This window comes from Amaranthus tricolor, chromosome 5 (assembly GCF_026212465.1).
Source record: "Amaranthus tricolor cultivar Red isolate AtriRed21 chromosome 5, ASM2621246v1, whole genome shotgun sequence".
Lineage (NCBI taxonomy): Eukaryota > Viridiplantae > Streptophyta > Magnoliopsida > Caryophyllales > Amaranthaceae > Amaranthus > Amaranthus tricolor.
Window position 1 is genome coordinate 8,502,202 of NC_080051.1, and position 20,004 is coordinate 8,522,205.

Genomic DNA, 20,004 nt, shown 5'->3' on the forward strand with positions numbered 1-20,004 from the left:
ATTTTTTCATGAAAAAAACCAAATCTAAAACTAAAACCTGATCTTCAATTGAAAAGTTAATGAAAATCTCTATTTTCAATCAAAAAAGTCCCTAGTTTCACGAAAAAAACCCAAATCTAAACTAAAACCTTATCTTCATTTGAAATATGAATTGTTAACAATGCAATTCTTCTACCTTATCAAAACACTGTCATATAATGCCCGCTTACTTCAAAAGAGCATGCGAAACCACATTTGCAACACATGGTGATGTTGCCTTCTGTTCTATTGAACTTTCATCTAACACCTTTATGTTGTTGGCTTTCCTGGCCCGAGAAAGTGCAACGTACAATTGCCCATGAGAAAAACATGGTTGTCGAATGTACACTCCAATGTCAAGTAGAGTTTGACCTTGTGATTTATTAATAGTCATTGCAAAGCACAACTTGATTGGAAATTGCAATCTCTGAAATTGGAATGGATAACCAGATGATTCTGAGGGCCTGAGATTAATGCGCGGCAACATGACACACTCACCCTTTGAAAATCCTATAGAAATCTCACATTGTATAACGTTTGGCATGAATTTTTTTGCAAATAAGTCTAGTTCCATAACATAAGCCGCTTGATGGATCAAGGTTACGCAACAAAATAACTGGGCAATTCAACTTCAAAATCAATTCATGTGGACTCATGCCTCCGGGAAAATGGTGTATTCAAAAACTCGGTTGGATAAATGTTACAATGATCATCAATAAAACTGAATCAAAGCTTTTGTTAATACAGACATCTCCAAAGAACTTATCAATTAGCCTTGAATTGATCAAATCAACATCTTCATTTTGTGGTGTCAATATAGCGCGTTTAGCAAAAAATGATGGATGGATAGACTGAGTCGGAATATTGGGATATATTGCCTGCAATAGATCCTCAAGGGTTGCAGAATATTCTCTACAACTCAAATCCAAGCTCTTTGGAATACTAACTAACTCAGTTTCTTGCATTTGAAGTTCACCGTTGCCCAATGCTAGCAAAAACCTAGAAAATACTGGATCTTCTCGTGCTCACATATTTACGGTTAGTTCAAATCGGGTGAAAAGAGGCCACAAGTGTGAACTAAGCTGTAACCAATTATTTCTTGTTGTGATTTCTTAGGAACAATTGGAACAGTTTGACGAAAGTCACCACTAGAAACAACAACCTTACCACCAAAGGGAACATCAGGTAAACATAGATCTCGTAAAAGCAAATCAAGTGACTCGATGTTCTCTCTACGAGCCATGGAAGCTTCATCCCATATGATCAGTGAACTTTCCTTAATAAGAGAAGCAACACTTGATTGCTTACCGACATTACACGTAAAGGATTGTCCATAATCAACAGGTAGTTTAAACCTAGAATGCGCCGTACGACTAGTAGGCATGTTGGAAGCTGCAATACCAAAAGTTGCTGTCGGTAACACAATTTGATTGAGCAGGCGTACCTTTGCATACAGTACACAATAAAAAAAGGTCTTGCCAGTTTCCCCTAGGCCATCAATGAAAATAGACCTGGTTTTTTCCTTTTCACGTGAGAAATAATACACTTGTATGCAATTCGTTGTTCATTGTTGAGTTGTTTCCTTGCAGCATTACATGCCTCTGGAATAGGAGCATCAAGAGCATCAATAACATATCTTGTTCTTTGTACCAAAATATCTTCGCTTCCACAAAGGTGTTCTAAACCATATTCTTTAAGACTCCTTCCTATGTTCTCCAAAAAAGAGGCAAGTGATTGACAAGTTAAGAGATAAAATTCTGTGAGGCTGACATGGATGCTTAACTGCATAATCTTCTGATAAGTGAGCATAATACCTATCCCACATTTGAGCAGGATTACTCGGTTTGAGGAAAAAAAGAATTGTGGCAAACAACCTTCGTAAAGCATGAGGCATGTGAACAGTAACTGCATCATCTAAGCATCGATCAATCCAATCATCAGGCTCAACTACACCACGTTTCAAAGTAGCTTCATGGAATGTTGAACATGTGTGGCCGTCAACTGTGAGACGATCAGCAAAAGAGCATGGACCAACTACGTGTGCTAACAACAATCTTAAAAAATAACGTTCACCTTCGCAAGGTGCAACAAATGCAAGACGACCAATCGATGTACCTCGCTTTCGTGTGTTCCAACTTTTGCTTTGTGAATGCCAAACATGATGCTCAACAAACTCTGGAAAGCAATATTTAGGTTCAAAAGGATGTGTCGCGTTATAAGAAAAGAATTCTGTCAAAACAGTCTTAGCTCTACTTTGATTGTGTGCAACATGTGCAAGGTTTTCCGCAGCGTTAAAGCAAACGCTCTGCATATTAGGCAAATGAACCTGTAAAGGCATAACCGCTGGTTTCATATCATACAGGTAAAAACTGAATATTCTCCATGCAGCTTCCGGCGGCGAAACCCATCTACCGGATTGGTATGCCTTAATCTCATCAACCACTTGTTGCTCACTATTAGACCTAATACTAAATGAAATCTTATCATGGCCTTTGTATACATATTCATACAGATATTTAACAGCCTTAATTGTTGAACAAATTTCAACATTTATATGACAATCAAAATAAGCAAGAAGATACGAATTATAAGGAATAACCCAACGATTGTCTAGCTCAACTTTACGAACACAGATAGTCTCGCCTGTATTGCGTCTTCTGTATATAGGATAACCATCATCTGCATGTGTGGTGAAAGCTGAGAGCTCCTTAGGGTAGTGATGTTTGCATTGGGGCTTTCCATTTTGCATTATCATACAAGAGCATTGGGGATCCAATACTCCACATGGGCCATGCATCATATGGTGTAACACAATACTTCGTAAGTACTTATTAGAGACATCTGGTATCTCAGCACTCACAAATTGCTCAAATTGCTCCGGGTACCTAATTTTCGAAGAAGGTTGCAAAATAATTAGGAAATGAGCATGTGGAAAACCGCGCTTTTGGAATTAAACAACATGTACCATTGCAGCTGGTTCACCAAAGAGCTTTTCATCTTTAAGTTTCTTTTTCAAAACCACTAACTTAGCTCTAAATATTCTAGATACCAACTCTGGTCTATCATGAGCAATTTCACCTTCAGCTAAGTCTTGTTTGATTTCAATCCAGTTTGGATTACAAGTGATATTAAGGAATACATCAGGTTTGCCGTATCTTTGGACAAGTGCCATAGCATTCAAATATCTCTTCTTCATATCTCTAGGCCCACCAATAAATAAAGGTGGCAGAATGATACGGCGCCCAACATTTCCTGCAATATATTCACCAGCATTCATTGTGTCCACAATCCCTTGATAAAGTTTTGCTCGTAGTTGTGTTTGGTTGTTACAGCAATAGTCTATTCGGTTATTCTCTATTTTCACATACATATCCACAACGAACTGCTGAAATAGCCTAGTAGTTCTAAGAATGTAATTGTAAGGGCGAATTTGAAGCCTATTAGCATAGTATTCTTGACATGAAACCCTTTCTTCGCGTTTCTTGAAACCATCTTGCGCAACTGCACTAATAGCATTCATACATAAGCAAATATAGTATTCCTCAAAGCATACATTTCTAAAACCAATTCATTTACCTATAGCCTCATCCAAAAGCAATTCTTCCGCAGTATTAGCCAATAGCGGACTAATAGGGTATTTACAAGTGCACATAGATTTTCGAACACCATTACAACATTTTCTTATCCCCTGATGCCAACCACAATCGCCTGAAGGAAACAATAATGGATATTGTAAGGGATCGTAACTTCCATAATAATGATAGATACGGTGAGACTTGTTTGATTTTCCGCAAACAGCTATATATGGACTTGTTGAATCATCAGATGGAAAATCATCAATCCAAATGGCAGCAACTTCAGAAGACGAGGGAGCATTATATACCCTTTGATCTAAACTCGAACTCTTATTCAAGAAAATCCTTGTATTCTCGTGAACATTTATATCACGCAAAGATTGGAAGAATTGTGCATATGGGTTACAATCCATGATTTCCATTAACAAACTAATCACATCAGGTCTAATTTCAGGGAATAAGTTGGAACGAAGATCTTTCTCATATTGAGCATCGTAGAAGTATAGCTGTAAGAGTTTAGGCACCTTATCATCATCAGCTATCAAATCAGGTACAAAGTGATACAACTGGCCATGAAGCTTAAAGACATAGATACTCTTGTATGTACGTGAATCAATAGACCCTCCAAGTGAACTAAATGCAAACATATTATTGTAAAGGCGAGCACACTGCCTAAAATGTTTTGCAGTTTCACTTTGAGAACAAAACAAATCTATGAGTTAAGTAGGATAATCATTAGTAGCTATTATAATTTAACCTCCAAAACAACAGAAAAGCGCCGATTCAAAAGCAAACAACTTGGCACCACAAGAAGTACAACGCGTGGGGTCTTGCAGCTTAAAAGGAGTAGTTGGCATGTACATTCCTAAGAAACATGTACAAGTTGTTTTAAAAATTTGTATATTACATCTACAACAAATTCAATATACATGTAGCGCTAGTTATAAAAGTATTTAATATACCGTGTACCACAACAAACATGTGCATAATCTAATGTAACACTTTATGAACTGTGGATGTCTAATTTAGTCTTTAAAACAAATTGACGTAAAAGTGTGTTTCCACAATTCGTGAATACCTCTAAATGTTTGTTTGGATATCATAGCTGCACTCATATACAGACCTTTAATTGCCTTTTATCTGGAGTACATAAAAGGAACATTGTTAACAGTACTTAATAAGAGCTACTGCATATAAGAGTTTTGAAACAAACATAATATACTAAAAAGTTACTAAGACCTTTGCGTTGTCGTTTTGCAGATGCGGAAGTGGAAGAGGAGGACTGTGATGACGGTGCAGGAACCAACACAGGTTCAAACTGAGCTAAAGGTTTTTTGTCCCGTAACTAAATTTAGTTTAAGATTTGATGATAACGAATAAAATCATCTATGCAGCTTAATTATTTAACTTAGATATCGAATCATACACGTAAACACTACTACTCGTTTTTTTTAGATGCTTAAGTTAATTGACTAATTAATTCTAACAATGAATCATCACATTCAAATAAATGAATTCAAAACAATAAAATATTGAAGGAAAAAAGATAGCTAAAACTGAACATAATAACAAAAATGCAGCCAATCAACCAGCATCGAAGGGCAGCCAGTATAAGGTGACGATTGTTGCAAGGTACATTTAACGTTACAAACTACATCCATATTATGTATCAAGGTACAAAGTGCATAAACAGTAGTAATACCAAGGCATAAACTGCACATTTCAATACATTCGACAAGACCAACCAGTAGCACAACACACATTAGCAGCACAACGATCATAGCAACGGTGTATGTAATAACTATTGAATCATATACTTAAACTATTACATTAGTCTAACACGTGACAAAAAGAAAGGTAAAGAATCAAATCTTTAGGAGCTACATTTAACCTTACAAAGTAAATAAGCTGTTCATAAAAGTAGGAACCATTGTTAGATTAATAAGGATGATCCATTACAAAAGCATAGAATTTAGCCATAAAAAAGGAGGAGTACATTATATTGAATGTGAACTATTAAAGTTGTTTACAAAAGATGATCACCTTTGAATGTGAACTATTAAAGTTGTTTACAAAAGATGATCACCTCCATACATTCCTTAATAACATAGGCAAACACCAAAACACATCTAATTAATTGTTGCTTCTAAGAAGCAAACATAAGCAAACACTAAAGCATGCTCATTATGTATGTTTAAACACCTCAAGTAGATCCAAAGACAGTTGCACAAATTGACCATTTTGTGGTGACTTTGCGTTTCTTTGGAGGTGTAGGTAATACAATTGGAAAAAGGATGTGTGAGGTTGTTGAAGTAGGAGTGACACATTGGTAAGTTGTTTGCTCCCCTTGTTGAACCTCCCCTTCAATAAAGCGTCCTTTGTAATAAAGAGAAAGACCTAGATTTCTTCATAGTTTTGTAATTCACATCTCTAACCTCAAAATGGTAGATAGGTTCTCAGAACTCAATTACCTTTTTAGCCAATGATTGTATAGCAGTGTTAGCAGTGAAACAATCTTCGCCTACGATCCACTCTAATTCGTTAGACTCTCGAAGAGAGCGCACACCAATCCATGAAACAAACTTAGCAAAACCCAAGTTTGCTCTCCATAACTTCATTGATCCTAAATGCACTACAATTCCCCTTAGCCTTCAAAAATAGCCCAAAGCATTGTTCACAACGCTCTTGTTTACAGTTGCTAATGTTATCTATGATTAGGGAGAAATCTAGTACAAGAGATTGTATAACATTCTGAGCTGCTGATTCTTCAGATTCAAGCAAGGTTGGGCACATCTCACCAACTGTAAAATACCTTTTTCCATTCCTCCCTGCTTAAAAGAACTATGCAAGCAACTGTAAAAACATTTCCTAAAGTACCATAAAAAGGATCCTCCGTATCCAAGACTATAACAAGATCCTTTAGAAGATGCTTGAAAGAAATCGCAATCACTTTATTGTTATTATCCATAACCTGTTAGAAAAAAATAGGCGGGTACTTAAATGTCTAAGTCGCAATGACTTGATTTTCTAAGGCCATTGATTGATAACAACGAATTAAACTCATCTCAACCCCACCATATCATACTAACAAAACTTTAAATGCGAATAATTTCTTGTATGTGATGTTTGGTAGCCACGTTAATTATGAATCCGAAGTTAATGCGACGCAACCAAATCTTCACAATAAAAAAGAACATCTAAAAAATAATGCAATGAATCAAATGATTAAACTGATTACACTGTTAATGCCATCAATCGAATGAATAAAGTAAATAAGACAACACTGTAAAAAATGATGCAATGAATTTCAAGTATAAAATTCACTACGTTGTTCATGAGTATTTCGAAATTAATGCCAAGAAAGTAATGTACGACTAATGGAAGCTTGGAATCAAAAAATAATAATAATAATGCAACCCAATCCAATGAATCAAATGATTAAACTGATTACACTGTTAATGCTATGAATCAAATGAGTAAACTAAATAAGACATATTTCGAAATTAATGCCAAGAAAGTAATGTACGACTAATCAAAGCTTACAATCACAACAATATAACGACTAATGCAACCCAATCGAATTCCGAAATTAGAGAACAGTAGAAATTAATGTCCTAACACTTTATACTTGCAATAAGAAGCAAAACAGTAAAAACAAAACAATTAAAAAAACAGTAAATTTAGTTTATCCAAACACTTTGAAATTAGAGCACACCGACAATCCAGTAAAATTAAATTGAAAACAATAAATTAGAGCATATGAACAAATAGTTGTTGTGCATATTTCAAGCAGCATAATTAGCAAGTACAACAGATTGGATATGACAAGAAGAGTAGTACAATAGAAGAACATTAAATGGCCAAAAATTAAGGAGTTGAAAGAAGGTAAGACAAGCATGGTTGATTTAGGAGAAGAAAACTCATTTGAGTAGTTGAAGATGTGCTGGAATGGAGTAGGTAGTTGGAGTGTGGACTGTTGCTTTGTTGAAGAGGTATGCTTGGATTGATTTGCGGGAAAGATGGAGCAACTTCTCGAAGAGAGCAAGCGAACAGCTCATCAGATCAAGTTATGAACAGTACAATTTGTTGCTCGTTTTTTTATACTTAATAAATTAATAAATAATAGATAATAGATAGATAGATTTGTTGTTACTAATCATAGGGGAAGCCGCCTTGAGAATATATTATTTTGGGTCAAGATTACCAAAACGAAGTACAATAAAAGATTAAAGATCACAACCCAAACAATGAAGTATGTAAGCATTCCAATCCAAGTCACAAAACTGAATGCAACTTTTACTGAACTTAAATCAACTGAACTTATGGCTACATAAATTAATATTTCATCCTGAATGCAACTTAAACTGAACATACGTCAACTGAACTTATGGCTACAGAATTTAATATTTCATCCAAATGCAAAATGAAGTAAACATTAGTGAACACAAGCCTATATGCAAAACAACTATGAATCAGAAATCCAAAGCTAACATTTTTATTGTGACAAACCAGTAGCAAAGATAACACTGACCATTTGCAAATATGAAAGGTAACATGTTGTATTTCAAAATCAAATAAAACCATAAATCCAAAAAAAAAACATAGCTACATGAATTAGAAAAGCAAAATAGTAAAAATGAAACAAAAATTCAGAGCATCATGAAATAAAACATGATGTATGAAGTTTATCCTAACACTTTAATATTTGCGATAAAAGCTACAAAATAAGAGCTGCAACCTAATCCAAACATCATAAATCCGGAGAAAGTAATGTCCAAACATCCTAAAGGAAGACAGTAAAACTGAAACTAAATCCAAACAGTATTTGCAAGCAGCAAGACAGCAAAAAAAAAATGTTTGGAAAACTGAAAGCAGTCCAAACATTCAAAATCCAGAATGAGACCAGCAAAACATAAAAAATGTAATGGCAATTGAAATCAATCCATAATAAATGAATTACCTATCTACACAATTCAAAGTTCTTGACCGTTGTATTCAACTTGCTTTGCAGAAGCTTTAAATGGCATGGTTGGTGAATTTAAATCTGAGAGCAGTAGAAACATTACGGCTCTGAATAGAATAATAGAACATTAAACATTAAACATTAAAATGGCAATTGAAATCAATCCAAACATGATAAATGAATTACCTATCTGTGCCATTCAAAGTTCTTGACCCTTGTCTTCAATCCAAACATTACGGCTCTGAATTTAAATCAGAACAATAGAACATTAAACATTTAAATATATACTTTATTGATAAACTTCTACAAATTTATCCAATTGACATTTGCAGACAAGAAATTCCGTACACTAAAGTACTAAACTAAATGTAAATACACTGAAGTACTAAACTAAATGTAAATCAAAACTAATAACACCCACAAACAAGCAAGCCTAATTCTATAAATCGTTATAAAATGGGGATCAATTAAACAGGAACTAACCCAAAATGGGGATCTTTAGAGAGACTATTATACCAAGAAATGTATTGAACTGAAGGCCTGCAATCAAAACAATTCTAATCATTAACCCTAGCTAATTCGTAATTCCAATTAAACCTTACTATTAAACTGACTTAAACTCATCCTAAACCTAAAATCTTAAACATGTAGAGAAATCCAAAAAATCGAACAACATAATTTACAATTCCTAACCATTAAAGCATCGAAATGAATCAGTAGATTTTAGTATAGTGTCAATTGTATACCTGACAACACTCGATTGACAAAACAAAAATAGCATCAAATCATTTCGAACAAACAATCTACATAATCAAACTCATGTACAGGAAATCAATCTGACAACCAATCGATTGACTTACTATCCATTTCCAAGCCCTTGTTGTTAATGGTAGAAGCTTTTAATTGCAACCCATAATCCCATCTTTGCAAGGAACCGGTACAAGAGGTTGAAGATGGCAAGAAAAGTAAATAGAACAGTAAAAATTTTAAGGGGAAAGAAATGAAGAAGAAGCATGGTTGATTTCAGCTGAGTAGTTAAAGATGTGGTGAAATGGAGCAACTAAGCTGAAGAGATTTCAGCAGAGATTGGCGTGAAATGGAAAAGGTAAGCTGAAGAGATTTCAGCAGAGATTGGCGTGGAAGCATCCGCGGGAATTCGGCAGCGACGTATCGAGCATGGGGAAAGCACTGTTCATTAGATGCGTTTGTGAACAGTTGAAATTGATGCTGGCTTTTTATTGTTAATACATAAGTTTACTTATTTCAATAGTCCCCTTACTGTTGCCGAAAATTTGAAAAAAATAAGATCATTTAACAATTTAATTTTAAAAATAAGATTCGTGAAAACTTAATTCCTAAAATAAGCTTCCATACATCCAAACCTAGCTTCGGTGAAAATCGCTGTTACTAACAGCAAAAGACCAAAAAAAATAAATAATAAATAAAAGGCCTAAAGTCAACTCCTTAAGTCGCTGTTAGTAACAGCGATCTAGGCCTTTTATTTATTTTTGTTTTTTTGTACGAAGTAAACTAGCCGTTGTTAATTAGAAAAATAGTCGTTAAAAACTTGAAAATAGCCATTGTAATGATATTCTATAAATAACTCCATCATTTCCCTACTTCATTGTATGTAATCTACATCATTCTTGTTCTTTTGGATCAATTTATAAAGGTAACTTAAGGTATTATGTTAAGTTTACTCTCAATTTATAAATGTTAATATTATTTTTGAAAGTTCACTTACGTTATTATGTTATATGTATTCCGTAGATGTCAAAGGAGCATTGTATTGAAGAGCTTTGCGATTGTGGTTATGAAGTTGAGATTAATACAGATTGGAGCGACTTCGATCCAGGGCGTGATTTTGTTGCTTGCCTAATCTACTTAGTTGACGGATTAGGATGCACATACTTTAGATGGATTGTTCCGGAGGGTACTAAATGGCAGAGAGACTTAATAATACGGCTTGAAAAGGAAAAACAAGAGCTTAAAGATGAGGTATTTAATCTAAAAAGACAAATAGATGATATGGCACATAGGAAAGAGGAGACTGAAAGGATTTTGAGAAAGTTTAAGAAGCCATCTTAGTTAGCGACGGTAGTTTAACTTAACGAATGAACTATGTAATTTGATATGGATTTGTTGAACTTGAATGAAATTGTGTTGAATTCTCGATAGCATTTTTCCTATTTGAATATGATTGTCTGTTTGTTTTTGATTAAATTCATACTGCATTCTTGGCGGAATGATTCATCGCCGAAAAGTCTAAGTACTTAACATCATTTCATTCATAATTAACGTGTGATAATACGATAAAAATATATACATCTACATATATGTTACAATTTATACACAAAAGACCAAATGTTACAAATATTGAGTATGTACAAATGTTCAATATATACAAATAGTATTCTAATGCTAATCCTCCTCCTGTACCTTGTCTAACTGTGACGGTTTACGACGCCTCCTACGATAGTAAGAGGCCGTCGCATGACGCTCGGGTAGGGGAGGTGATTGATACTGTGATGATGTGGCACCCTGTGAGGACCCGGCACCGTAGTCCAGGCACGTTAAGTCAACCTCCTCAAGATGAACGTCGGCATGATGAGGAGATGACCCGTACTCGTACCTAGTGGTGTGGGGCGCAGTCACTTCCGGTATGAAGTGTTGAAACTGCGTTCCTCGGAGTATGCCTTGGGCAATCTTCAGTACGTGCTCCTCTTGGGAGGAGCTGATGACTGATGCAATGCCCTGTGCCTGTAGTAAGACTTAAGTATTAATGAAATGTTTAACATGTAGGTTATATGGATAATAATCAATGTTGAAGAATACTTACAAAGTGTGTCATCGTCGGTGCTGCGGGAGTGTACTGGGCTGCCGCCATGATACCTCGTGGTGTCATCCATCGACAAGTGATGGAGATGAACCACGGTATGTAATCTGCCGAAGTAGGTGTGCCTACAGCCTCGATCGACGCACCTTGGGCCAGCAGCTCTAGCCTGTGCTCCCAACGAGCGACATGGCGCCAGTTGATCTCGAGCCAATTCTTGGGATCCTGACCCTTGCGAGAGTTATGGAGCTCCGCCTCTGTGTCACATGGCGGCGGGATGCCTGTACCATCCCAAATTGGTGCAGTACGCGCCTCGGGAGATGCACTTCGAATATGTCAAAGCAAATCAGAGGTACAGATGCTCTCCACGCCCCTGACAATATGCCCGAGTGTTGGGGTACCGCAGCGTATGCCTCAGCGGGGTAAGGCTCCCATCGAAACTATGAGTGAAAATTCGATTAATAAGCTACGCAATGTGATAGTCACAAAACAGGTTGTAGTGAATTTGTTACCTGGTTCGCTCGTAGTAGATCGAGTTGATCGCGATAGAACCCCACGCCCGATCCTGTGTTGGTCCTTATTTGTCTTTCAAAGGACCACCGCGATCCATATGGCACATGTGGAGGTGGAAGAATTGGTGGCACAAATGCACCACGTCCTACATTCTTCATCAGTTGACCAATGACAACATGCTCCCATGCCTAAAGCTATGAATTACAATTATAAGTAAGTAAATGAAACACAAAAACATTTAACAAAAGGAAAAATACGGTAACATGTAAACTTAGTATTACCTACAGAATAATGAGGGGCCCAGCGATCTCCTTCACGTTCTTCCGTGAAGCTTCACAAAGTCTCCTGTACAGATACGCTAGGGCACCCGAACCCCAATTGTACCCGGAGATGACCTCCCATGGCGCATCAAGCAACGTCAAGTACAATAGTTGTACCCGGTTGCCAGTCTTGTCGGAGAACAAGACAGCGCCAATCAGATATAAGAGATACGCCCTAAATGGTGGCGTCATCAACACCTTCAGGGAGGTGCGAGAAGTTCTGCGCAAGCCATGTTACGCGCAGGCTACTCCCTTTGGTTACCTCTACCGGAGGTCGGACTCCTAATAATCTATGAACTTTGTCTTGCCAGCTTTCGAGTAGGCGTCCATCGGTGCACACGGCATATCCCTTGATGAGAAGCCGTGTAAGCAGAGCTACGTCAAGTAATGTGACGGTAGCCTCACCTAGAGGTAGGTGGAAGGTATGAGTGTCCAAGCGCCACCGCTCGACTAAATCCGTGACTAGCGCCCGATCGACTCTCTCGTACGCGATTTGGTGGAAGTCATACAGCCTCGCGAGCTGAAGTTACGGGACGATCTGTGCGTCAATCACCCATGGAGCTGAATCGGGATGCCTGGTGTATATGGTCTCCGTGTCGGACACCTGAAAGCAAATATTATGTTAGCTTAAACCTATGATGGGCGTTCGAAGGTTGCCATTCCGGCTCCTCCATGGTTGCTATAATGCCCGCATGTCTATCGGAAATAACACATAACCCTGGACTATGCATCACATGCTTACGAACACACGCCATAAACCAAGACCAGGCGGCTATGCATTCTTTCTCGACCAAAGCAAAGGCAAGCGGGAAGATTCCCTTGTTCTCATCTTAGGCAATCGTAGTCAACAACGTATGGCGATACTTACCATACAAATGTGTTCCATCAATGGCATTAAGGGGTTTGCAATACTTGAATCCCTCAATACTAGGTTAGAAAGCCCAGAACACGCGTTGGAAAGTTCTAATACTAGGACGGACGTACACACCAACATCATTATCTTCCTTAAAGAACCACTCAACTACAGTCCCGAGGTTTGAAACTTGCAGTGCCTTCAAGAAACGTAGAAGAAGAGGATAAGAATCTTCCCATGTACCATACATGGAGAGAAGGGCTTGCTGTTTAGCACACCATGCCCACTTATAGGTCACTTCGACACCAAATTGGTCTTTCACCATTTGACGGACAACAGAGACCTTAATTGATGGGTCTTGAGCAACACAATTTCTAATAAGATTGTTAATCACGGAAGATGTCAAATGAATGTGCCCAACTGACACATTTTCAGTACTTAATACACAACCCCCATGCTTCCCTTTATACGTAATAATCTCCCATGATGGTGAATAGGAGCTCTTCCTAGCCCTAAGCCTCCAACCACACCCTCTCTTACACTTCAAGGTGAGCACGGTTTGATTTGAAGTCTCAGTTCGGTACTCAACGCTCCTACGAATGTGATACAATCTAACAGCGTCCAACAAGGCATCCTTGTTATCAAACATCATACCCTTTTGAAACTCTCCTTCATCGGTGTAGGTTGTATCACAATCCCAAGACCTCCAAGAGTTTTCCTCAATGCGTTCATCTAGAGGGGGAACCATTGCATAGGGTGTAGGAGCAACGATTGTTGGAATGTTTCCTAAGGTCATGTCATTAGCTAGAGCCTCCTCGTCAACACCCACATCGTCCTCAGAAGGAGCTTCAACGAATTCATTACTCTCACTATTAACATCATCCCAAGGCTCATTTGTATCTTCTAAGTTAAAAGTATCATCATTTGAGACTTGAAATTGAAGTTGATTGGGTTCATTAGAAGGATAAGAAGAAGATGGCATAAAGGGATTTTGGGTTTCTTGAGTAGGGAAGGGCGTATGAGAAGGAGCAAAAGAAGTTATACTCATTCCACAACATTGATATCTTCATTCCCTAGGGGTACCTCTTCTACATATAACTCTAAAGAAGGAGTAGGGGTAGATCTTGAATACTCCCACATTGCATCTATAGCCTCCTCATCCTCAACCGGAAAAGCTAACAAATCTCCACTCAGATTGTACTTAAAACATAAATTAACAGTACTTCTTGTAGTGTCAATGCCAATCTTAGAGCATATAAAATGTTTAAATTCATTCAAATCCATGTATGAGTTGCATGCAAACAATTTATGTCTTCCCCCAATATACTTAACATTGTTACTAGTTGGTCGAATTGAACCATTCCAAAAGCATACAACAGTCACACGAAATGAATCCATTTCTACAACAATACATTCAAAATCAACATCACCATCAGGTTCATAAATATATGACCACTATACATTTCAAATTCAACAACAAATTTACGAACAAAGAACCTCATTATGAACATCAACGTAAATAACAACTACATTCGACATATTCGTAGATTTTAAGTGTAAATGACCACCATACATGACATACATTTTAAATTCAACACCAAATAAAAAACATTATGATAAAAATGTACCTCAATAAGCTGTAGATCAACAAGAATTAGTAAATTGCAAGTTTAGGAACCTACATTAACGTGAAAGTTGAACAAAATTCAGTAAACCCTAATTTTTCGAAAATGGAAAAAAAACACAAAAAAATAGTACCTTAGGTCGATGTAGCAAGATGACAAAACTAATTAGTGGTACAAACTTGGAATTCGATGAGTTTAGTTGAAGGATTGAATTTGATTTTAATGGTGGAAAGAAGAAGGAGATCTCGTAGGTTGATTGAGGAAAAGAAAAACGCGTGAACTAAAATGGGAGAAGGAAACTGGAAAATTAAAAAGCCATTAGTTTCTATAACTAACAGCGACTTATGCTTTTTCTTTTTTTTTTTGTTCTTTCGCTGTTAGTAACAACGACTTAAACCGAGGCTAGGTTTGGATGTACGGACGCTTATTTTGGAAAATAAGTTTTCACGAAGCTTATTTTTGGAATTATGTTGTTAAATGATCTTATTTTTTTCAAAATTTTCACTATTGCCCATTCTCGAAGTCCAATACATATAATTTGAGTATGGCCCAATCAGGGGTGCAATAAAGACTATTGAGGCCCTGTATATTTTTTTTTTTATGGATTTCTGAAATTGAGGCACTTAATAATTAAAACACAAACTCTTATGAAAGATTGAGACGTCCTCTATTTTAGTGACTTAATTAAATAGTAATTAATTTAAGTTAATTATTAGGTTATAAAATTTTAAATATGTTATTTTATTGGGACTAAGTAAAATATTTCACTTATTATATTTGAGCATCAGTCGTATTAATTTTGAGGTCATAGTAAATTTTATGAAGAAAATCAGGTATAAGAAAAATGAATGAAAGATTATGTGTGTCATGTAAATGACACGTAACTTGTTTATGTGTCAAGTATCATGTACAATGGTACATCCTCTTAAATATTTCTCTTTCTTTCTTCATTTGACACATCATCATCTCTTTCATCCACATCATATTTACTATTTTCATCCTTTTCCTCTTTAAAATTTTCCAAACATTCAAGTATCCTCTTATATCCTCTTTTTTTCTCTTTCCTACTTTTATATATACCCCGCCATACAAATTTTTAATATTTTCATATTTTTTAATTTATTATATTAATTTTATAATATTCATTTGGTGATGTTAATTAATCTATGGGTTGTCAATTATACAATATATCGATAATTAATTGATTACTAATTATAAACAATAAATGAAAAATTGACATTATCAATTGGTTATCAATAATAAAATGTAACGATAATTAATAATAAATTAAGACTTTAAAAGATATTATCAAACAAGATATATAAAATTGACAAAAACATTAAAATTTTAAAACGAAATAAGGAAACAAGCCATGAAATTGAATTACGTAGAGATTTTAAAATACGGATTAGTCAGAGTACGAGCTTTCGAACTTTTGCCACAAGTGGTCGATCAAATCATTCTTCAAAGAAAAATGTGATTGTCTATCACGAATCTCTTCTCTTGTAGCTAATAGTATCGCAAAGTTGTGTTTGTCATATCGCCCTTGCGTGACAGAAAATGTTATAGCATTACCGCTTGAAGATCCCGGTACATTTTCAGGTTGTTCTTGGGAGAACTCTTGGGGGAACTCTTAGGGGTCTTCATAATTTATGTAATTGTCGCGCTCATCTTCTACAATTATATAATGAATAATGATGCATGCCACCATGATCTTCCATAACATAGTCGCACTCCGTGCCAAAGCTGGTTTTCGAATAATTGCAAATCGAGCTTGTTGTACACCAAAGGCACGTTCAACATCCTTTCGTGCACTTTCTTAGTTTTGAGTGAGCAACCTTTGTTTATGGGTTTGTGGAGCAGTTATGCCATCAATAAAGGTTGCCCATTTAGGATAAATACCATCAGTTAGATAATACCCTTTATTGTAGGTAAATCTGTTTACATTGAATTGTACTTGTGGAGCTCGACCATTAAGAATAGTATCAAAAACAGGAGAGCGTTGGAGTACATTGATGTCGTTGCAGAACCAGGTGTACCAAAAAAAGCATGCCAAATCCATAAATCCCTTGAAGCAATGGCTTCCAAAATTACAGTCGCCGTTCTAGATCTTCCTTAATACATTCCTTTCCAACCAACGGGACAATTTTTCCATTCCCAATGCATGCGGTCGATGCTTCCAATCATACCATGAAAGCCTCTATCTTCCCCTTCTCTAAGGAGATGTTGGAGATCGTCAAGTGTCGATTTTCGAAGGTATGTGGCTGAAAACTGTGCTATCACACCATCAACAAAATGAGCAAGACACTCCTTGGATGTAGTAGCACCAAGTTTCAAATACTCGTCGATTTGATCAGCTGCACATCTATATGCTACCATTCTTATAGTTGTTGTGCACTTTTGAAGAGCTGTAGCACCTTGTTGCTTACATGCATCTGGATGTTGCTGGAAGAAACGATCATCGACACTTAAGGTATCTACAATGCAAATGAATACGTGTTTCCTCATGCGAAATCTACGCTGAAATTGGCGCTCATCGTATAATGGTTGGTTACAAAAGTAATCAGCAACTAAACGTTCATTTGCTGATTCCCGATCTCTAAGAAAGTAAGTTCTCTTTTTTCGCTGACGTAGATCATGACTTCTATCTCTTTCTGCAGTGGAGTTAACAAAGTATCTTATTGCATCCTCCACTGCTTGCACTTCACGATTTTCTTCGATGAAATCCATTAACAAATACTCGTTCAGTTCATCCTCACTTGAATTTGAAGAATTGGAATTATAGTTCAATTCCATTATTAATAATATATTTTTGTGATGAAGTAAAATAGTTTTATGATGATGATGGTATATGAATAAAAGTTTACAATTTATAGGCAATGTATTTCAATAATGCAATATATAATGTTTGAAGATAAGATTTTGAAATCCACACTTTTCAAAATGTAAGGATAAGGTAAGGTAGAAAATAAAATTTTGAAATGCATACTTTTCGAAATCTAGGGATAAGGTAAGGTGGAAGATAAGATTCTTGTAGTGACATTATTCAGTTCAGAAGATAAGATTCTTGCAGTGACAATATTGGGTTCAGAAGATAAGATACTATTGAAATTACTAAATGGCATACATAATTAAAAGAAATATTACACTGACTACTTAACATAATTAAAAGAAATATTACACTTACTACTTAACATAACTAAAAAAAATATTACACTTACTACTTAACATAATTAAAAGAAATATTACATTGACTCATTAGTCGTTTTAAGCTCAAAAAAACTTATTGTTGAACTCCTCTCTCAACTTTCGATACAACTCCGCTTCAACATCATCAAGCATAGGTTTAGTCATTAACACCCTTAACATCCTCATTTTTGTCGCATCCTCCTTCAACTTTCTTCTTTCTTCGCGTCGTTCCTTTATCACGTTAAGCATGCGCTCTCCTAGATCTATCCTACGTGTTGAGACTTCTAGAAAAGAAGAATTGAAAGATTCAAGGTTTACAGATGACATTGAAGAGGTAGTAGCTTCTTTACCCTTGCGCTTTGTCTTCTTTATCCCATCAGGTCTAGATGGTGTAGCACCGATCCCTTCCTCGTATGGTGTATCAGGGCATGCATTTTTGTTACTTCACTTTCGGAAGGAAGTTGAAATATTTCAGGGTTCAATTTAGGAAATGTTCTCATAATTTCTAAACAATGCATCAATTATAATGGCTTATTTTTATTTGTATTTTGGAAAGCTGCATACGCACGATTTTCAGCATTCAAAGTTGAGTCTCCACTCTTTCTGTGACGTAACTCAAACCCATAAATATCCACCCATCTCGAAACCGTAGAGTTGATGTGATCCTAACGTAGTTGCATGGACTTTTGGGACCTTTCACGTATCTCATTGGGGTTCTCTTGCCGTGCTTCCTCGTAATATTTAACTATATCATTCCATAAGCCAACCTTTCTAGTGTTAGTGTTACTTTCTATATCACCTCCCGCATTAATGTAGCTCGAAACAATTGCCTTATCTTCAGGTATGCTCCAACTCACCCGATCACCAAACGTTCAGGCTGTAGTTGTCTTTTTAGCCGTGGTAAAGACTTGTTGAGGGACCACTTCAATATGTTCCTCATGTATTTCTTTGAGATGTCTTGTTTCCCTTATTCCCGAAGTCGAAGTACCATTATAAGAATCCTCCCCCCTTGGAGATTGCTTCATTTGTTGAGTTAAATGATCAGAAATAGGAAACGATGAAGGATATTGATTAAAAGATTGTTGAAAAGGAGTAAAAAGTAGGGCATTTTGATTTAAAGGGGGGTAACTTTGATTAACTAGGCTCGGTTGATGTCCAAACCACTGTAAAGCAGCTTGAAATTGAGGATTATTGAGGATATTTGGATCAAAAGGGCCAACATTTGAGTTATTTTGAGAGTTTGGCCCTTTTAATCCAAAGAAAATTAGGGTAAGAAGTTATAGTAGGGTAAGAAGCTATACCATACTAACTCCAAAGAAAATTAGTAGTTTGATCCTCCAAGCTAAGTACTCCAAGCTCCAAACTATGATCTTTCAAGTACCCAAAAGAATACTTAACTATGCTCCCAAGAAAAATGATAATTCAAGCTATTAAGGTGATGCATTAAGCTTCTTCTTGATTTTCTTCAACTAATTAATAGATTAGAGAATTAGTAATTGATATAATGAAGTGAAATTATGAGAAAATGGAAGAAAAGTAGATGACATAATTCCTTAATACTACACAACTAGAATGATATATTTTGGCTGAGTTTTGTTTTAATTTTGCAAGGTAGAATGTTAGGAAAATAGCTAGTATATAAAGAAGATATTTATGGGACAAGATCTTATAATATTTGGATAAAAAAAAATATGGCTCCATATTATATTTATACCCATAACCATCCAACATGATGGTAAGGATGAAGTTTGATTTCTTTTCAAACTTACTTTACTTATATTAGTAAATAAGTAATAAAAAAAATAGGTAGTTTTTGACTAATAGATTTAGGTAATTATGATTATTTTAGGTGCAAAACTAGCTTAAACCTTAAAGTTATTAATAAAAATATACTAGGAGTAGTTTAAAATAATTTAAATAAAAGTGTTAAAGTCGTTAAAATAATCGTTAACGAAAATAATTAAGAAGATAAGAATTTTTGAATGTAAAGTTTTCGTAAACCAAAAGTTAATTTAATGATTTTGAATTTTTTTTATAGAAATTAATTATCGAAACTTTTGGACTAAAAAAAATTATTTAGAAATAATAATAATTTAAAATTTCATATTCGGAGTA

The 20,004-nt window shown here is 35.8% G+C and overlaps 4 protein-coding genes across 6 annotated transcripts; all 4 read right to left on the reverse strand.

The window, feature by feature from the left end:
* Window positions 1-205: 205 nt before the first annotated feature.
* Window positions 206-983, reverse strand: LOC130813375 (uncharacterized). Its single transcript, XM_057679209.1, has 2 exons — window positions 741-983; window positions 206-634 (listed from the first exon to the last, which is right to left on the reverse strand). Exons 1-2 carry the CDS (start codon window positions 981-983, stop codon window positions 206-208), a joined length of 672 nt encoding a protein of 223 aa, XP_057535192.1.
* A 74-nt stretch (window positions 984-1,057) lies between these two features.
* Window positions 1,058-2,815, reverse strand: LOC130813376 (uncharacterized). Its single transcript, XM_057679210.1, has 3 exons — window positions 1,833-2,815; window positions 1,530-1,783; window positions 1,058-1,410 (listed from the first exon to the last, which is right to left on the reverse strand). The coding sequence occupies exons 1-3, from the start codon at window positions 2,813-2,815 to the stop codon at window positions 1,058-1,060; spliced, it is 1,590 nt and encodes a 529-aa protein (XP_057535193.1).
* A 645-nt stretch (window positions 2,816-3,460) lies between these two features.
* On the reverse strand, window positions 3,461-9,776 carry LOC130812729 (uncharacterized). Of its 3 annotated transcripts, none has more exons than XM_057678302.1 (5): window positions 9,417-9,776; window positions 8,743-8,797; window positions 8,554-8,637; window positions 3,635-4,733; window positions 3,461-3,601 (listed from the first exon to the last, which is right to left on the reverse strand). In XM_057678302.1, exons 4-5 carry the CDS (start codon window positions 4,238-4,240, stop codon window positions 3,587-3,589), a joined length of 621 nt encoding a protein of 206 aa, XP_057534285.1. In that variant the 5' UTR covers window positions 4,241-4,733; window positions 8,554-8,637; window positions 8,743-8,797; window positions 9,417-9,776; the 3' UTR covers window positions 3,461-3,586. The 3 variants fall into 3 exon arrangements, 2 of the variants coding, with proteins under 2 accessions (XP_057534285.1, XP_057534286.1); XM_057678303.1 differs by having other exon boundaries at window positions 8,554-8,663; XR_009042113.1 differs by lacking the exons at window positions 3,461-3,601; window positions 3,635-4,733 and adding an exon at window positions 4,740-6,564.
* A 7,039-nt stretch (window positions 9,777-16,815) lies between these two features.
* Window positions 16,816-17,496, reverse strand: LOC130813377 (uncharacterized). The gene has a single exon (XM_057679211.1). It carries the CDS (start codon window positions 17,494-17,496, stop codon window positions 16,816-16,818), a length of 681 nt encoding a protein of 226 aa, XP_057535194.1.
* Between the last annotated feature and the right edge of the window lie 2,508 nt (window positions 17,497-20,004).

Coding starts and splice junctions, on each gene's coding strand:
- LOC130813376 (XM_057679210.1), bottom strand. CDS start 2,815: ATGCATGGCCCATGTGGAGTATTGGATCCCCAATGCTCTTGTATGATA. Junction 1,784..1,832: donor CCTGCTCAAATGTGGGATAG/GTATTATGCTCA, acceptor CATCCATGTCAG/CCTCACAGAATTTTATCTCT. Junction 1,411..1,529: donor CGTGAAAAGGAAAAAACCAG/GTCTATTTTCAT, acceptor TTGGTATTGCAG/CTTCCAACATGCCTACTAGT.
- LOC130813377 (XM_057679211.1), bottom strand. CDS start 17,496: ATGGAATTGAACTATAATTCCAATTCTTCAAATTCAAGTGAGGATGAA.
- LOC130813375 (XM_057679209.1), bottom strand. CDS start 983: ATGCAAGAAACTGAGTTAGTTAGTATTCCAAAGAGCTTGGATTTGAGT. Junction 635..740: donor TTAACAAAAGCTTTGATTCA/GTTTTATTGATG, acceptor TGAATTGCCCAG/TTATTTTGTTGCGTAACCTT.
- LOC130812729 (XM_057678302.1), bottom strand. CDS start 4,240: ATGTTTGCATTTAGTTCACTTGGAGGGTCTATTGATTCACGTACATAC.